Source organism: Gavia stellata, chromosome 4, assembly GCF_030936135.1.
Source record: "Gavia stellata isolate bGavSte3 chromosome 4, bGavSte3.hap2, whole genome shotgun sequence".
Classification (NCBI taxonomy): Eukaryota; Metazoa; Chordata; class Aves; order Gaviiformes; family Gaviidae; genus Gavia; species Gavia stellata.
The window spans coordinates 54,522,638-54,541,949 of record NC_082597.1 but is presented as its reverse complement, the minus strand read 5'-3'; the positions used below and the strand labels follow the sequence as shown (position 1 = coordinate 54,541,949).

The 19,312-nt window shown below is 46.3% G+C and overlaps 1 protein-coding gene across 1 annotated transcript; it reads right to left on the bottom strand.

The window, feature by feature from the left end:
- Positions 1-757: 757 nt before the first annotated feature.
- On the bottom strand, positions 758-18,974 carry ERP27 (endoplasmic reticulum protein 27). Its single transcript, XM_059816692.1, has 7 exons — positions 18,854-18,974; positions 18,540-18,640; positions 15,483-15,620; positions 11,733-11,846; positions 8,625-8,750; positions 1,515-1,712; positions 758-802 (listed from the first exon to the last, which is right to left on the bottom strand). Exons 1-7 carry the CDS (start codon positions 18,972-18,974, stop codon positions 758-760), a joined length of 843 nt encoding a protein of 280 aa, XP_059672675.1.
- Between the last annotated feature and the right edge of the window lie 338 nt (positions 18,975-19,312).

The window sequence follows — 19,312 nt, the reverse complement described above, 5'->3', positions numbered from 1 at the left end:
CTTAGGCTCATTCATTTATGCTGCACCAGCTCAGATCTGCTGTACCCAGTGCTGTTCTTATCCCAGACCTTAACAAAAATCTCTCATCCTCATGGAAATATCTGTTGATGATGGGTCCAATTCCATAGGGAATGATTCTTAGCAACCAATCTGACTGGTTAGGCATTGCAAGCCTGGTTAAATTCAGAGAAAGGAGATTTTTGCGCTTACTCAGAAATACAAAGGCTTTGTCCCTAAGTGAAAGGCATGGGGAGTGGGAAATCACATATTTGCAAAAAAATTCAAGCTGTTCACTTTCTGCTTTATTTAGTAAAATAAATGGAAAAGTTCATGTGATGTCAAGCAACCAATCTGTTCCTAGTGTCAGGAGAGGCTGACAGTGGATCCCAGCATGGCATCAAAAGCAAAGAGGAAGAGGGAAACAGATCTCTCTGGGAACTACAACCTTTATCTCTGATATTGCCATTTTGCTATATCACCCTTTGCTCCAACAGAGATGACATGGAAGGACACAGTGTAGGGCAACTCCTTGAGTACTGAGAAAAAGAGAGCTGGAGCCAGCAAATGAGAAGGGAGAAGAGATTCCTGGAGAGGACAGACAGCATTTATGTACATGGCCTGGAGATGGGAATCCATGATTGATTTGGTCCCTTAATCCTACTATTCCAGGAATTCACAAGTTGTGGGGTTCAGTGAACTCTTCATAACCCAGAAACAGATGACTCTGGGCACAGTCATACTGTTGGCTGAGAAAGAGTCAGAGTTCTTCATTGAGACCCTTCTCTTCAGGTTCATCTTCTTTCTAAAACACATTAGAGGCAGGAAATCAGTTTTGATGTTGCTCGGTTTCTCAGCATAGTGATAAAAGGAAACAAACCAACTTAAATGCCTTCCTCTGTTGTCTATGTCAATCCTATTTCAATTGCACAACATAGGGTCCTGACACACAAAGTTCCTGTGCTATAGAAAGATGAGCTGTGGCAAAGAGATTACTGTTAACACTGAATGAACCTGGAGATTAAATTGTCTCTCTCCCAGCAGAGGCCTCTGGTGGAGTCCTGAGCCCTTGTCTGTATACTCTGTTCTGTGGTCTTCTTGATAGATTTCCTTCCTATCCGTGCCACTGTCTCTCTGATCCTCTCCTATGGGCTGCCAGTCACCATCCCCATTCTTAGTGTCCAAAAGCACCCTTCACACTGTCTCCCCAGCTGCTGCTCCCAGAAAATAGATGCTTCACTGAGACCTTCATGCAGTTGCAGAGGTCAGTAAAGTCTTCTTGCTGTAGACTAGAGGTAGAGGTCAATGAAGAAAGAGGCTCTGCAATGGCATCCATCTCTGCTCTGCTCTAGATCTAATGCTTTTCTGATATTCAGGTGCAAATGAAAATGAAAGAGGAGGTGGCAGGAGTGGGGAGGAGTTCAAGGAACTGAAGTAATCTTCAAGAGCCTTGTGAGCAACAGCATAGTCCTACAAGATCCCAGCTTCCTGTAGACAGTACAGGAGTCCCCCTTTACCTTTTGCATTCTTTGTAAGAAACGATTACAGAAGTCCTGTACACGCTCAACAGAGACTTCCACGAGAGTCAACACATCTTGCTCCTCATTTGGTGCGTAGAATATAGCCAAAGCTGGCAGCTGGGACTTCTTCAGTTTGAAGAATGACACTATTCGTTCATTGCTCTTCAAATTGCTGTCTACCAGGATAAAGAGAATCTGTGATGGAAATAGGAGAAGGAATGTAAGCAAAACAGAGTCTGAGGGAGAGAACAGAGCCCCAGACAGTGATCATATTAACAGTGATATTTTTATAAAGAGTTAGAGAAAACCTACCACACTGTTAGGACAGCACTGTCCTCTGCTACTATCTAACAGTGCATTTTTCTGTATTTTATCAAGCCCAGGCTTACACCACCAAACAAAATATCTTCTTTCACCTTCTTTAAAAATATATGTACAGATGGCAGGAAGCCAGTCTCCACTTCCATTCTCTTAATAGATGAGGAAACAAGATGTGTTTTATCTTAATGGCACATGTAAAAGAAGCTGACTCATCTACTTATATGTTATTTGGATAAGATGCTCACATCCATGCAAGACCCAGAGCGGCAGAGTAAAAAGGTGTTTTGATGTGTGGAGAATCAAACTCGATTGCAAGAATGTGGAAGTGAAGTACAGGGCAGCAGAAGCCTGCAAGGATAAGAACATCAGACTACCAAACACAAAGGACATAATTAAGTGAGCTGCAGTGAATAGAAATGAAGATGCAATCATTTGCGGAACAGGAGTTGTTGGCAAGACAGCAATGTCCATACAGCCCAGCTCAGCAGAGGGTTGTTCAGGCCTGGGGAGAGAAGCCCAACAATGAATTAGCCAGGATGAGAATGACCTACAAAGAGTAAATTTCAACTGAGATCTTACAGGTGCAGTAGGAATTGGTACAAATTTAAAATTTTGGAATCTGAAAGATTATCAATAAAATATACAGCTATCTCAAAAATATTTGTTAAATTATCTGTTAATACTACATACAAACATGGTGTATAAATTTTATAAAAGAAAATAAATACAGTAGTTGAACAATTTAATCAGTGACCTGATTAAATAGACTCCCTTGGCAGGTGACATCCAAGTGAATGAAACAAACATCCAGCTGACATGCGTTATTTTATTTTCTCTTTGTCCTATGCAGTGTACTGCGCCTAGAATATTCAATGTACCTATAGACATGGGTATGATTTAACTTATACAAGAAAAAAGAATTTTAAAAAAGAAAAGTAATGGAATGTGAAGATGATGTGCCCAGTTCTCAGGCTGTGACTCATGTTTTTCTTTCTTTTCAACTAAGAACACTCGAGTTAGTTCAAAACTTTTTTCTTCTCTAAAAATAAACTTGGTAAATCGCAAATTCTTTATTAAATTTATGTTCTATAAGAAACCAAAAATATCTGGAAACTTTCCTAGGAAACAGCCTATGGGAAGGAGGGATAGTTAGGCTGGTGTAAGGTTTAACTGCAGTTAATGACTGTGATAGAGAAACAGGAACTACACTTTCAGTGGATATGTGATATTTACCACTTGCAATTTCTCTTCCAAATGTCAACCATGCCCCAAGGGCAACAAGCTAGTGAGCAGACAGGTTGTGGGGAACTTCTCCCAGAGTGCTATATTCATTATTCTGCAGGATAGAGCACCAAGCTAGAGAAGGGTCACAAATCTAAGGGTCACAGGTCTAAGGACCTGATCACAGAGGCTTTCAGCTGGAGCAGCAATACTAATGTTTTAGGGCTCTCTTTCCAACTAGCAAGCTGGAAGCAGAGGCCAGTGTTGGAGGGAAGCACTTTCAGAGTGTTGGTGTAGGAAATGGTATCCCATTTTCACCAGTTCATTCACCAGCTTGTGGTTTTCTCTATGAAAGATTCACTAGACAACAACATTTTTTAAATCAAATGTTAAACAAGAAGTTAATCAAAAAAAGCATTTAGAATACCTAGGCTGTTAAATGTTATCACTTTTTATACAAAATCTCCTCCACCTTTAAAACAGACAAATAGCGTTTTAAAATGGTAATATAAATAAATGTTAGTCAACATTCTTCACTTTATCAAGATTCCAAACTTTGTTAAAAGTCCTAAAACTAAAAACCTGTACATGTTTTATCCATGAATACAAAGAATAGAGTAAGAATAAAAGAATAAAAAGGTTGGGGTTTAGAGTGCCAAACACCTTCTGCCTTACAAAAGAAAATGAAAATGCATAAACAATTGGCCCCTCAGCTAGAAAGGCTGAGATATCATCATTCACAGTTCCTGACTTGGATCTCTCTAATGACTCACATTTGGCTCACAAATGTGAGCAAAAGTTTCCTTCCCGTCTTATATTCCAAAAATACAGGAAAGATGGCAATTGCATTTGTCCACAGTCTCTCAAAAGAAGACACATTAATGCCTATCACATCCATTTTAGAATTATACATTCCTGGTAGGTGCTGTGACGTGGGATGAACCCTCCTTCAGCAAAAAGACAGGCCATGCATCCTGTGCTGGATGTGCTCCAGGGGTCCTGCCAAGGCCTGTGCGCCCTCAAAGTCACACACCTGTGAGGCAGTCTGTAAGGTGCGTTGGTACTGAGGCCACAAGCACTGGAAGCCCTGTCTGCTCAGCAGCTGGAAACCAAGCAGGTTTCTCAATGGGGACATTTCCACAACAGATGCCACCTAGTGGAACTGGCATTTTCTCATAAGGAATTTATTTTGTTCAGAGATTCCCAGCCAGCTCTAAGCGTAAGGAATGAATGCAGTGACCATGGAAAAATATACTGACCATGAGGCAAGATTCGCCCTGCCCAACTTCTGCCATCTAGACCTTCGTCTTTTCTCGGCCAGTTATCTAGGTAACCTCAACAATAAACAGTGACAGGCACTTTATTCCACCTATTTTAGGAGGGAAGGAAGGACATTCCTGTCCTTCTCTACCAGTGCTGAAAAGAGCCTAAAGCCTTTGCTCAGACAACTTACCAAAGCTATAATTCACCAAAAGAAATCCCACTTATGATGCCAACTCTCACATCACTGCTAGGAACCAGTAGTTCCATCCCAAACAGAAAGTTTATTTTCTATTTCATACTACCCTGTACAATAACTGTTTTTTCATTCTGAAACAATTTGCATGAAATTGTTTCACTTTGTAGCAATCTTCTTGCCTGTGTTCAGAGGTCTGCTGCTACAGGCAGTGAAAGATATCCTGCATGGATGAGGAACTGACACAAATTCTCCCCTCTACACATGATATTATACGTGCACTGTCACCTGCCATAAGCTCTCTTTCAGAAAATTTTGTACACTGGTGCTGTCTTGGTGTCTTTACAACTTGATTCCTAGCCCAGTGTTTTTAGAACATTGAATTCCTAGTAAATACTAAGATATGGAATGATGTTATTGCCCAAGGAATTGAAGTTAATCAAAAATAGTACTGCAATGGTAGAAACCAATTTGGTGTTGCTTAGTTTTTCCTCTAACGAAGACAAACAGGAAGGATGATCCAGCCTCATATCCAGTGTCTGACTTTGAAAATCATGGAGCTGCAACGTTCATTCTTTGAGGAGACTGTATAAGCAAAAAGATCAAATTCTGAAGTTTGAGTAATTTCTTACATAGTACATCAAAGCAAAATGAAAACATCAGTCATGATTTAAAAAAAAAAGCAAGCTATGAAAGCAACTTTACTGCAGATATCTGTAAGTGATATAAACAATCCATATTTATAGGTTCCCCTCTTTATGGCTAAAAGAGGCATCTCTAAATATTATCTCTCTCAGTTCTGGAGCCATCGATGTCTGACAAGAAAAATAAAAAGTGTATGAATTACTGTCTGCAAGAGAAAGGGCACCATCCTTTCATTTCCATGGAAGAACTCCTGAAAGACTCTCAGAAGATTCTCAGAACCCATTTCTAAATGGGCCTACATATAAATTAAAAGGGAGTTTGCAAACATCTCTACCCGAATCATTTTGACATTGTAAACCAGTTATATCAGTTGCAGCAAAAGCTGCTTTTTTTATTCCCAACATCACCATATTGAAACTTCTGCAAACACCCATGAGGTACACCAGCTGTAATTGTCATGTTATACTATAATACTGTGGAAAGAAAACTGAAGATGCTTATGCTAGTTTGGCTCAGCAACACAAACCCTGACATCTCCTTTCCAGTAGAAAGCCTGGACTCTTGACAGTACTTTCTCAAATAAGCACATATTTGATTGCAGTGGGATCCTTCCAAGAAGGCTGGTGGATTCACTCCTGCAGCTGCAGCGCTCTGAGCTCTGTCTGTTCACTGTTAGCCACCCACAATTGTTTCGCAAAGTCTGCTAGAAAAGTACCATATTTCTTCTTATTCTTGTCAGCTCTTGCTGGCTTAGCTTCACCTAACATTTGCACTTTCCTCTCCAGCATTTTATAGCTCCCAGGTTCCAGGATAAAATCTAGAGGAATCTAGACTGCCTTCAGACACTCACTGCTGCTCAGGGTGCAATTCAGGCTATTTTCAAATAACAGTCTTCACCATACAGCTTCATGGATCCTCCAGCTGAAAATCTCAGCTTCCTCTCAGGCAAAAATGAAAAGATCATAAACCAGAGATGAAGGGACCATAATGCAGGAACTGGCACGTGAATCACTTCCTCATGATCCATTAATGGTTGGACTCAATGATCTTAAGGGTCTTTCCCAACTTAGATGATTCTGTGATTTTCTTCAGTCTCGGTTCAGCCACTCAGCAGCAGCAGTTCCTCTTCATCTCTCCATCAATCCAAGCAACGAGTTTCTCTTCTCCCTCCAGCTGGTGACGACAACGACAAGGACTCCTTTTCCTTCAGAGCACAGCAGAGATGTGTGAAAGGATCAGTACCCCTTCTCCTGCTTGGGAACTCTCTGGAGGCTCTGTTTGTGTTCTGCACTGGCTTGTAGAGAAGTTGCAACACACACCAAGTCTCCCCACTCTGTTCTGGCACTCTGCAATCATTGTAAAGCACTGCTGGATGCAGTGGTACACACTCACAGGGAGCCTGAACACCTCTCCACTGCACAGCAAAGATTCCTTGCTTGAACCACTGACAGCACTAACCCTGCAGCACAAACAAAGCTTTCACCACCAGCCTACAGGCTATGAATCATTCACAGGTAATCCTGACTAAAATTCAAGTCAAGAATCTTGCATTTATTCACAGACAATCTGCAAGCCGCAAAAAGGCAAAATTTACTCAATACTTTACTTGTTTTGAAGTAAACCTGAGTTAATTTGGTAGTCCTGACAACAGATAATTCCACTTAGGAAAATTAGCCAGCGGAAGTTTCCATGGTATTGTGCAGTGTCTCCTTCTGATACTCAAACTAATTCATGTCTTTCTACATGACAGAGCAACAGAGACAAACCTAAGTGGGCATATCGCTCTGCTTACTCCTTAGTATCCAGATGTAAGACGCAAACAGTGGGATCCTAGCTCTCTCTTACTGCTTTGGAAGAGGGCAGTCCAAATCACAATTTACTCCTCAGAGTAAATTTTCTTTGGGAAAAACAACTTACTAGACTCTTAAGTCCCCTTCATCTATGCGTCCTGCAGTACCACTGCAGTAAAGTGGAAATAGTCAAATCCCCACATCTTTAATCTCTATACTTTACTCTGGCAAACTTCTGATTTGGTGGGAAAGTTGCCTTTATGAATAAAAAAGAGTTAGATTTGGCTTGCTGGCAGTTCATAAATTATCTGGACTTCAGTACAACATTTTATACAATATTTTGTGAAGTATTTCTAGGAAAATTATTCACATTTGCTCAGATCTGGACATGTCACAGGAAGAGAAAACTGGCTGCAGCCACATCAGCAAAGGATAGTGATGCTAAACAGCAATGCACTGTGTTAGAAGAATTAGCTGCCGGGGAGGAGACCTGTATCAGATTCTGCTGCTTATGAAGGAAAGGGATAATGGTGGCACTATAACACACATCTCACATGAGACAGTGGGAGTTTTTCAGATAAATGAGTTTTCTTTTAACACTATGTATTCATCAAAGCAACACACTTTTGAAGAGACCTTTTGACTTTGATGCCTGGTTTCTACCTGGTCTCTTGCCAATGGGTGGGACACATGGCAAGGTCCAAAGTAGTCCTGCCATAAACGAATCTCAAGACTTCTGAGGGTGCACAGTTCTGAGGTGGCCCCTCCATTTGAAGATGAGGATATGCTTGATTATTTTAATCTGACCCTTCAGTGCCACAAAGAGATGCATGCAGATATTCTTGTTCTTAAACCCCAACTCTTTCCAGCTCCACTCTTCTCCCAGGAAGATCTCTTCCACTGCCTCTCAGCTTAGCCTTCTCCGCTGCTGTGATCCTCTGCCCCCTCCCATCTGCTCTTCTCCCTTGCCTCAAATGCCTTCGTGTTGCTCCCAATCCTCCTTTGCTTGCCAGTTCCTTCCTTTGTTCCCTGGACAGAAATTCCACTGTAATCAAGCTGCTGGCAGAGAATCAGCCATGAGAAGATTTACTGTCTGGGGAGCTCTGCCCACAGAGGGGTGGGAACCAGGCGAAACTTCTCTGAAAGACCCCATCTATCCTATCACCTTAGTGTGAGAAATCTGACAAACTCATTTGCAACTCATTTAAAATAGCTATTTCCCCAGGATCCAACCAGAAGTCTAAGGGTTAAGAAGCACCGCAACATTAATTTCTGTCTGGTCACTTATATAATGCTCCTTGGCATCTTGCAGGCTGTATATATAAATCACCTCTCACACCAGTGTAATGCAACCATTGCCAGACTGAAGTGCAGCAGCTGTTTGTCATCTCCCTGTACAAGGCAACAAAACTGGACCAGAAGCAAGGAAGTACATAATGTCCCACTGAGGAGCAGCATACAGAGGATATTTTCCCCACAAGGAGGCAAACTGGCAAAAGGTGAACAGATCCAACCCCTCCACTTAATTATCCAGCTAATCCTCTTTTCCTGCCACTTGGCCTTTGCTCCCCTAATGCACAGAGAAGGAGATTATGCCCTCCCCATCCACGGAAGAAATCATTGTTTTCCCTTTTTTCTCGCTAATGACTCTCCTTCCCGTCTCTTTGGACTTACCTTCCCCTTGAAGAGCTCCGCTGCCGCCCGATATCTGCGCATTCGTTCGGGGTACTTTGGGGACATCTTATCTGTGATCAGAAGGAGGTGAAGCTGGAGCGAACTCTGCATCACACCTATTGCTGTCTGCCAAAAACAGCCACCACAGACAGAGAAACACACACAGACAAGGAGATTAGGAACATTCAATCCACACTGGATGCAGTTCCAGAGGGACATCAGTCCTTGTATCTCAGCTGAGATTTCTTTGAAAATCAGCCTCACAAGCAGGACAGCTTTCTTTAAAGCAGGAGGTGTCCAATCTGGGTTCTTTGTGGAAGCACTTAAGCTCCTGGCTTTGCTTATTCCCGAGATGAGAGTCTGAAGACCACAAGGGTTCATCACTGGCCTCAGGATAGTTGGTGACTAGGCAGGGGGACTGTCTGGATACAGCAAGCTGAAGTCTAGAGGGGCAAGGAAATGGAGAGGGAAAGCCAACAAACACTGAATCACTGAGGTCCAGCACCCAGCCAAAATGGGAGCAAGAAAGTGGGAGGGATTTGTATTGTCAGGGTTGGTGTCTCCCCTTATTTCCTTTCTTTAGCGTTAAGCTATGTGTAGGATGGGGATGAGCCCAGAGTTTCAGCAACCCCAGGGCCTGGGCATTCCGAGTGCTGAGGGTTAAAATTGCCTCTGCAGTCCCGCAGTAGGAGAAGACCTGGAGCCAGCTGTCCTCGTCCCCTGGGCAAGGGCCAAGCGGGCAGCACACACTGGCCCTCTGTGAGGAGACGGGCCTGGCACTGCCCAAGAAGCCACCGCACTATCTCCAAGCACTCACTCACTCACTCACTCACTCGTCATCTCACTTCTCCTCCTGCCCACTTCCCACAGCCCTGCAGCCTCTCCCTCAAACTAAACAGCAGCCCGGCCAGACCTGCTGCCTCCCCCATGCCACTGAAACCACGGAGGTGCAGACTGGGCAGCTCCCTGCCAGAGGGAGAAGAAAGTTTCCACACACTCCAGGAGTAATAAGGAAGGGGTCAGGGAGTGCATGCCGGCAAGGCTGTGCACCCCAAAGCATCTAGTTTTTGGCAGCCAGGACTCTGCCGTTAGCCTAATATAAATTATCAGATGTTTTGTATCCCTTCACTTCTCTGGTGGTGTGCAGATGGGGCACGGGAGAGTAGAGGGGGTGCAGACCAAGGCTGTAGAGCGTTAGAAGACCTCATGGAAGAGGACAGGGCTGAAGGTGAGGGTGAGGCCCGCTAGCACCAAGGGCCGCTGCAGGGCTGGGTTGAGAGGGGGCAGGGCTGGAGCCACAGTTCCTCCAGCAGCTCCACACAAAGGTGTGCCTGTCCACGCAACCTTGTGCAAGAGTGATGAGCAGAGCTCATCAACATGCCCGGGTCACATCTGACTCTCCTGGAAAGCACACAGGGTAAGTATTGCCTAAAAATGCCTAAAGTATGTGGGAAAAACAGTAAGGGCCCCAGGATGGGGACAGAAACTCTTGGCAGCATTCAGTGTGATCCACGTGACCCCAGCCTCTGCTGACCGGCAGCATTCTTAGATGTAAACAGCATATGCACTGGGAATAAATATTTACGAAAAAACAAGCTACGTTATCAGAGCTGGGAGGCCTTTGGATGGGAGACTGCAAGAGGCACTGTTAATTGCTGCACCTTGATAGGACTCCAGAGTGTCTGGAAGAAAAACTGGAACAACATGTGTACTGCCAGTCAGGGTGGAGAGGACCAGCTGAACAGCTCAGGACTTCTCGTTCAGAGAGACAGCCTGGGTGCTGAGCAGGACGCCATGGAGTGGGAGCCCAAAGCATCAGCAGAAATACATGAAGAAAGAACCATGATCCAATGAATTTCCAAAAGATGCAGTGGAGGCTCCAAGGGTTCAGAAGGCCTGGGCGATTATAAACGTAACAAGAACATCCCCGCTGACGTGACTTGGGTGTTCTCAAAGGGCTGTGAGGACAGTGGGGCAGGATATAACTTTTCTGTCTCCAGAAATACTCTGTGATTTTGAAATGCATTTTTCACATCCCTTATCAAGATGAAAAAACAAATCAACTTTTTTTTTTTTTTTTTAAGAAAAAAACAGAACTTCTACAGTATTTAATCCTGAAAACGAGATGTTGCATTTCCAAAACAAAATGCTCTCTCTACTGGTGGGCTGCACCTGAACTGTGTCAGCCCTTTTAGCTGATCCTTGGCATTGGCTAGAAAAGGTATCACTTTGAAAGAGGTTGGGCTGTTCTCCTTTGATTAAATTGGGCCTCCTCAGCACTGCTGTAGCTATCCAGAAGTCCACAAAAGACCCCATCAGCAAAGATAAAATCTCAGCCTTGCGGCCATCGGGGCTTCTAAGACCTATTGACTCCACAGCAATGAGCCCAGTGAACTGCTGAGATTTCAGAGGAGCCTAAAACCTTGGTCACCCTCTATAGCAGGACAAAGCACTGGGACCCTGCCGCTGCCAGTCAGATGGGTGAACTAATGAAGACTGCCAACATGGAAGCATCCTATGTCTGATTTTTTTTTTGTTGAACAGATGAATTTTGGGGTAAGGGATGGAGGGGATGGGAAAAATTTTGCTTGGGAAGTTTCCAAGCAGCTCTTGAATATGCCTTCAAATGGCTGGGCTTATGTCAAGCCCTATGTGTTGGGTGATGAAGAAAAACCTGCCTTCTGGGAGTAGGTCACTCAAGTTTCCATGTTCCTCAAGGCTTCTCAGCCAAACAGAGGGAATCCTGGCTGAGCAGGGTCTGCAGGCATGGCAAATGCACATGCAAATGCCCATGGGAGGAAGTAGCACTGCCAGCAGAAGTGGTAAGAAATGGAGCTCTCTGCTCACCAACACCCCAAATTTACTGGAAAACTAAAGGAACTGCCATGCCTCTCTTCCTCTCCCCACCCCACTTGCACGCCCCAGCACAGGGTCTGCTTCCAGTCCCAGTATGGAGTAGCGCTGAAGACCTGCGTGTCTTCCCCAATCCCATCCACACCGTTGCCGCAACCCTCGCACACATCTGGGTGTGCAAACTCTTGGGCCAGAGCACACCCATGAGGAGGAGGCCAAGTGCCAGGGTGAGGGCTGCAGGGAGCTGGTAATTACCACAGGGTTGTATTCTGTCACCAGGCGGAGCTCGTTCATCCGTATGAAACGAGTCATCTTCTCAGCATCAACATCTTTGCTGTTCATATCCAGATCCCTCTGGTCATTGTCTGCCTGAAGACATGCAAAGACACCTACAGTCACAGCTGTCTTCTCCTATCAGCACCCCCTCCAGCCGCACTGATGGCACTCACCCACAGAGACACCCACCCCCTGGGACACCACCATCCTCTCCCCCCACACACACATAACAGAATCACAGAATCACTAAGATTGGAAAAGACCTGTAAGATCATCGAGTCCAACCATCAACTAACACCACCATGCCCACTAAACCATCTCCCACAACATAATCCCCACTTCTGGAGGTCCAGAACCTACAGACACCAGCCTGCACTTCAAGATAAGGATCGTCCACCCTCCTTCAGTCTCCAAAGGACAAGGCAAACTCATGGCATAACAGAAATCACTGCGGACTCCAGAAATCCCTACAGTATCCACTCCCGATGCACTGGAGACAGGGAGGATTAGCCGATAAACTATTCTAGGTGTTGTGGGGAGAGATCGTTACATAGCCTAACTCCTTGCATAGATTTTGGCTTTACATACCTTTTTAAAATCTTCATCTGCGTATTCTATTTCTTTTACAAGTAATAAACATTGGCATGGGCCTGTATGGATTTCCTGGAAACATTGTGTAAGCAGGAAATCTCTCCAATAAAAAGAGGATTTTTTTTCCAGTACAGCAGAAAAAAAAGAAAAAAAATCAAGCCCAGCACGTTTTAGCTTTAGAGGAGAATCCATCCTGCCACACATCTCCCACACTCCAACCCCCCACCCAAAGGACGTCATTTTATTGAGGTTTTCGTGACCTGATAAACAGGAAAAAAACAGGCAACCATTAAATGATAGCTAAACCACACAAAGGGGCAGAGTTGCTGTGCAGTACCACTGCAGGACGTGACTGAGTTAAGCCATGGGAATGCTGGGCTGTGACATGCAATAGGATCAAAGTTTGGGATTTGAAGGCCTTTGATACACATGAATGAGGTTCTTGGGGCTGAGGGAAGGTCCACGTGCACACCCCAGATTTTATTCTCTGCGTCTGTACGACCTCTGAAAGTGCTTGTGTTAGTTTTTCCAGTGGTGTGCAGACATCTAAAGCTCTTTTTGCTGTTCTGTGGTCATCGGCAAGGTCTTTGATCTGGTAGGGGGCCACAGCCTGGCAACCCAACTGGTGCTTTTCAGACTGTGTGGCCTGATTCCTCTCACAGACTTTCCTCCTGCATAAAATGAAAGAGCAGCTCTACTCAAGTAAATGAGATCAGGCCAGTGTACCACCTGGGCAGGTGAGATCAGACAGGTCTTGGGAAACAATCTAAAGCACCCCGGACTCCACAGAAAGTCTTCTTTTGATTTTCATGGGCTTCTGGAAATACCTGATTTAGATTTTGGGATAACAACATCTTAAATCTGCACGCAACATTTATGATTTTAAGAAAATACAGCTGGAAAATAGCCTGTATCTAATAGTTGAAGCTCTAGTCAAAATGTCTTTATCACTCCATATAATTAGCTTGTTAGCATCTGTTAATTATGTTATTTTTAAGTCTATCAGGCCATATTCCGCACTAGAATAAATCAGTTTCCCTCCACTGTATGCAAAGAAGTCTCATCAGTTGACAGCAGCCCCTCCCACTACTGTAATTATTGTTTAAACTTTTAAGCATTATAAGTGTTTCATACTCTGCAAAAGCAAAGAAAAAATGAGTTTATGCCTCTGATTCACTGCTATGCTGGTCACGCATCTTTGTATTCTTCAAATGAGTATTTGATTCCAAGTTCCTGTCTCAGTTCTTTTTTCTTTTTGTTTTTATCTCTGACCCCTTACTCCTACACAGTATTCAGAACTGAATAAAAGGAAAAATAATGCGTCTGAATAACTTTAAGAATAAAATGAAATTTAAGAAAAAATTTAAGAAAAACTAACAGACAAGTGAATTGTCAGCCACATTTAAACCTGACTAGTGTACTAGTTTCTTGGCTGTTTTTTTTTCCTATTAAACAAGAGTTCAGCTGCAAAAACTGGACTGTGAACAAAGAATATTCAATATAATCCAAATTCCAACAATCCAGACACTTTCGTTTATCAAACACCCTCCCAATGCAGTCATCCTCACTATCTGCCACAGTGCAAAAACAAAGGATCTTTTCAATATTTTTGGAAGAAAACCACCATGACTAAGAACCAAAACGGAGATGGGTGTTGCTTCACATTGCAACATCTGCACATGTCAAATACCAGGTTAAATAAAAGGACCTGCCTACCTATTGCTCACTCTTAGATCATTCTCTTTGAATTATTTGGATAATGCCAGTGGTAAACATGGTGCAGGAAATGATGAGAAAGAAAGGGGAACAAACTGGCTTTGTCCAGTCTTTGTCAACCTGGATCTAGAACTTGGACAAGCTGCCACATTTAGTTTCCCTAGTATGCATAGTGTGTCCCCATTCCCTGCCCCCCACCCCATGCACTTAGAGCTCTGGTGACACAGCACTTGACAGGCTTTTAGGACATCTTGTGCTAGCTAGGGCCCCTCTCCTCCTCAGATACATCTCTCTCTCCAGTTTTCAAGTGCCATACTTGTGCATGAAGAGGCAACATGAGGAAATTGATATAACCGGTAGAATACTTGTTCTTAGCTTTTGCTGGTAGTCTTGAAGCAAGTACACGGCCCTTCCCAATATCGTCTCTTTAATTTCAGCAAGCATAACTTCAAATTCAGTGGGGCACCAGCACTTACAGCTGGAGTCAACAAAGATTTGAACTTCCACAGCATCCATCCCTAAGAAACTGCAAAGTAACATTTTTAATGGGTCCATGACCAAATGTTATTTAGAAAATAACTCTGCAAACCATAGTCTAGGAAACTGATGAGAGTGTTTGGGATTTCTTTGTTGGCAGAGCATCTGAAACTGCAGAGATCCAGTCTGGATCTGGTTTTAGTCACGACGGAAAAGTTGTGCACCCAGGGAGACAGCTTTGCCTGCTGAAGTGACACTTGGCAAGATTTGATATCAAGCCTGCTGTGTTGATCCATTGTAACACGGCCTCTAGATGCTTTTCATGTGTCTCAGGAGCCTTTCCAAAACCACGGAAACCCCATTCAAGTAACACTGAACTCCAGGCAGGTCACTTAGAAACACAGACATTGTTCTTTGCAAAGAACTGGGTACTGGACCAGATACACAGGAGATCTTAAAATGGAGAATCTCATCAGGTGTAATAAATGTTGCATGTCTCAGTGATGGGCACTCTGCAAGTGAAAAGCAAAAGACCTCTGTGGGGCAGGAAGCTCTACAGATGTGCTTTTAGGTGGGCAGGCAGAGTGACTGTCAACGACAAGCCTTTTTTTGGCCTCCTCACCTAAGGAGAGGTGAGCAGCTTTAATTTTCTTTATCACTACTACCAGAGATTTCATTGCTTCTGTAGCGTGACTATGGAAAGTTTTTAAGCGCTTGTCCGAGAGCCTCTCTCACCAAAACCAGCGGGCAGGGGAACTCCTAAACCAGAAGGTTAATTTTGTAGCTACAGCTTTTTGCATGGCAGCGTGTTTCCCCGGGAGGAAGGTGCTCGGGGGCAGCCGCGGCTCGCCCCGCGTAGCTCCCCGAGTCCCCCGGCCACGGCAGCGGCGGCGCCGTGGGTGGCGCCTCCCCCCCCCCCCGCGCCCCCCCCGCGGGCCCACGCACTCTGCGGAAGAGCGTGACCGTGTTCACCGCGACGCCGTAGTGGGACAGGACCGCGGGGCTGGTGCTGAGGCCGAAGGGCACCTCTGGGATCCGGCCGGCCGCCAGACGAAACTGGGACGCTTCAGGGCTCTCCGGTTCCTGCGGAGAGAGAGGGAGAGGGAGAGGGAGGGGGGTGACGGGGGAAGAGGAGCGGAGCCTCCCCCGGCGAGCGCCCACCCCGCCACCGCCCGGCCGGAGGTGGCGCGAGGGCGACACCTACCGCCCGCCCGGCAGAGCCGCCCGCCCCTGCGGCGGCCCCCCGCCCCGCAGCCCCGCCGGGGAGGGGGCAGAGGGCCGGAGGTGGGGGCAGCCAAAGGGCGGGGGAGGCCGCGGGGTGCCGGGGGGCGCCGGGGAAAGCGTCTTTCTCTCCCGTTGTCACCTTGCCGGCGTGGTCGGGATGCTGCAGAGATCCCCGCCTGGCCCCGCCAACCCCCTCTCCTCCCACAACCGGGGAAGTCACCAGGCGGCGATGCCGAGCGCGCTGTCGGTGTCGAAGCCACAGCTAGCAGGTAGCTATGGCAGTGTGGGAATCTCCGAAACCTCACTTCTTACCCCCACACTCACAGGTAACGCCGTGATGATGCAAAGCCCTAGAGCTCTCAAAAGGGAGGGGAGAAACCCAGAATCTGGATGTAGCACGCTTTTATATATAGACATATAGACACACACACATATATATACACACACATACACATATATCTGTGTGTATAAAATAAATATAGAAAAATACAATTTTTAAGATAACTTTGATTCTAGAGTCAGGGGTTTACAGTTTTTGAACACCTTGCATTAGCAGTATCCTGGTTCCTTTTAAAAAAGTGTCTTAGACATATCCTTGAAAAAGTAGCTAATGCAGATACATTGAAGGATAGAAATGTGCCATTTCTCAGTAATTTGAGGTCTATTTTCTTGCAGAGAGCTACAGCCTTAGCCTGTATTAAAGCCTCCCTTGCTATTCCCATTCCCAACTTTTCTTTTGAGTGATATATTTTTGGTACTTACTGGATTTAAATTCTCGAGACACAGTCTCTGCTTGGAAATTGGTTTGTTTTTCTTTTGAGTTTGAACCATCAGCTCAGCTGTTTGCAAGCCCAGAGAGAACGTAAAACAAAATTCTTTCTTCGTTGAAAAGAAAAACAACTCTTGTGACCTGTTTTGGAAATGCCAGCACATCGACATGGCTCTGGTGAGAGGGCTAAAGCTTGGGGTGGGAATAACCTCACTGAGTTTTGGAGCGTTCCTGGGAAAGCTGGGTTTTAATCAAGCCAAGCATGGCCCTTTCTCACAGACACATGGGGTTTCTGGAGCAGTGTGCTATTTTTCCATCATGGCATGCTGTTCCCAGCCAGGGAGGCCGTGCTCATTATACAGGGAGCCTGCCGAGCCGCATTCTGCAGTGAATTGAAAGGCTGCAGCAGAGAAATAATTTATGGCGAACAGAGAACATGGGCATTATTTGGATGAATATACTCTCAGGCAGAGGGCCAAGACAAGCTCTCATGGCACACATACATCTTTATCTACTGTTTAAATGCAGCCCTGTCGTGCTTCAGGCACTGAATGCCCGACACATCTTGGCTGCTGCCCCGCGATCCTGGCAGCTGGGGCTGTCCCAGTGCCGCAGGACAGCACAGCCATCCCTCCCTGCCCCGGAACCCCGCGTGCTGCATGGGAGCAGCCTCCTGTTGACTCTGGTGAATGAAATCCTGCAGCAGGAGGGAGGCCACCGTAGCACAAGACAGCAGCAGCTATGCTCCCACGTTGCTTCGCCCAGCAAGAAGACACGGTCCCTTGCTGCAGCTCAGCACGAGGCTCTGCGCCCCGGGTACAGCCCTGCTTCAAGCCCAGCCAGCTACCCTGGGGGAAGGAGGCATCTGAGCACTTGCATTCTCTGTGTGCAGGTTGCCTCGCTGGTTTGCAGGACTGTAGCACTGCAAGAGCAACCCCTGAGGAGGTCTGAATGCATGCAGGCACTGAACTCGAGGTGGCTGGTGCTCTGTGATCAGTGCTTAGCCAGGCCCCTGGGGCATAAGCCTCCAGCACTCGCACACTTATTGCTGCCCGCGCTGCATAGGCAGCAATATCGGTCCTCGCTCTGTGCTGGCTGCGAGATGCCACTGTCCTATACCAAGGGCACGACACCTTCCCTAGGCTGCGCTCCTGCCCCAGGCACCAGGCAAGAGAAGGAAGAAGCTTGTGGAAAGGAGTTGTTTTTGAAAGGATGAAGTCTTTTCTGACAGAAGCCATGAGGCAGTGCGTGGGCAGCAGAAGCCCAGGGCAGAGCTCGAGGGAAAGACGGAAAAAGGTACAACTTGGGGACCTTAAAAGTAATGAGGATCCTGTCAAAGGGGCCTCTGTTTTATGGTGCTCTAACTCAATAAATATTTTTGTCTTGTTTCCTAAGGAAAAATATTCATGCTGTTTTGAGGACAAAAGGCACATACCCATCAGTCACTCTAATACCTTTGGCTGATTTCAGTTGAATTTAGACACAGGGAGCGGAGATCCCAAGGGTATCAATTCTGGGAAACGAAGCAGTGAGACAGAGAGACCATGCCTACACCCTCCCTGGGAGGAGGCTGCAGCTTGAACCCAAATTCTGTCGGACTTCAGAGGATCCGCACTAGCGCGGCTCCCTGAGACCCGGCTTCCTTGTCCCCATCACACAGGCAGTGCCTTGCTCTGTCTTTGCTGATTAAAGCAAACAATTGATGTTCCCACTCACCCCTTGCCAACACTGTTTCTCTGCCACCCACATTCCCATTTTGCTTCCCCTGCAGCACTTGCCTTTCTCCCACTACAAGGTTCCTACAACCTCCTTCATCTTCCTCCCTTGCTCCATCTCCCTTTCCACAGACAGACCGAATTCCCAGTGTTCTCCTTGTGGCCTGTCACAGTCCCAGCACCTATCAGGACAGGAGCTGCCTTTGAAAGGTGTTTATATCACATCCAGCCCCATGTTCCCATCAAGGCAGGATAGGGTTCATGGCTGATGGAGAGGAGGTGCTATGAACACACCTGGAAGAATCCAACGACCACCACTTCCACACCACTGATAAAGGCTTCGGCAGCTGTGATGTTGTTCAGCAGGACAGGTTTCCCTGCAGTGCCAGCCGTGCCTGGAGAGGAGAGGTCAGGGTTGGACAGAGGGTACACAAAAAGCACCTCAAAGAGGCTCCCCCAACATGCACACAAATATCCCACCCCTTACAAGCTCACTCACACACCTCTCCTGCAAGCTCAACACAACACTTGTGCAGCACACCCTGGGTAAGGAGGACTCCCCACGGCAGACCCAGCCTTTCCCAGAGCTGGGAGAAAAGCCCACTTACCGTGGGATGCAGAGCCGCTGTCTCCAGCACATCCTGCTGGGGAGCCCCCGCTGAGCAGGATAACAAAGAGGCACAGGAAGATGGAGGTGCCCATGGTGCCAGCTTGCCTTCTCCTTGCCATGCCACCCTGCTCTGGTCCTCTCCTTGGCAAGAGACACGTCAGCTGCTGTGGGGGCCCACAGCCACTTCTGGGTTGGTGGGAAGGGAGCAGCTGGCCCAGGGCGAAGCCTTCAGCTCCTGAGATAACCACCTGGCAGGGAGAGAGCCCCTACCTGCTGTGCAGGCACCAGCCTGGGAGAACCTCACCAACACTGCTGCCAGTGCATCCTCACTCACAGTGCTGGACATCTCAGCTACTCTGCACCGGTGTGACCAGGTGCCCCAGCTGGGTAAGAATATCCTTCCATGCAGAAGGAGCCACTGCACTTCTCCAAGTGCTGGGTCCCAGAGAGGCTGATG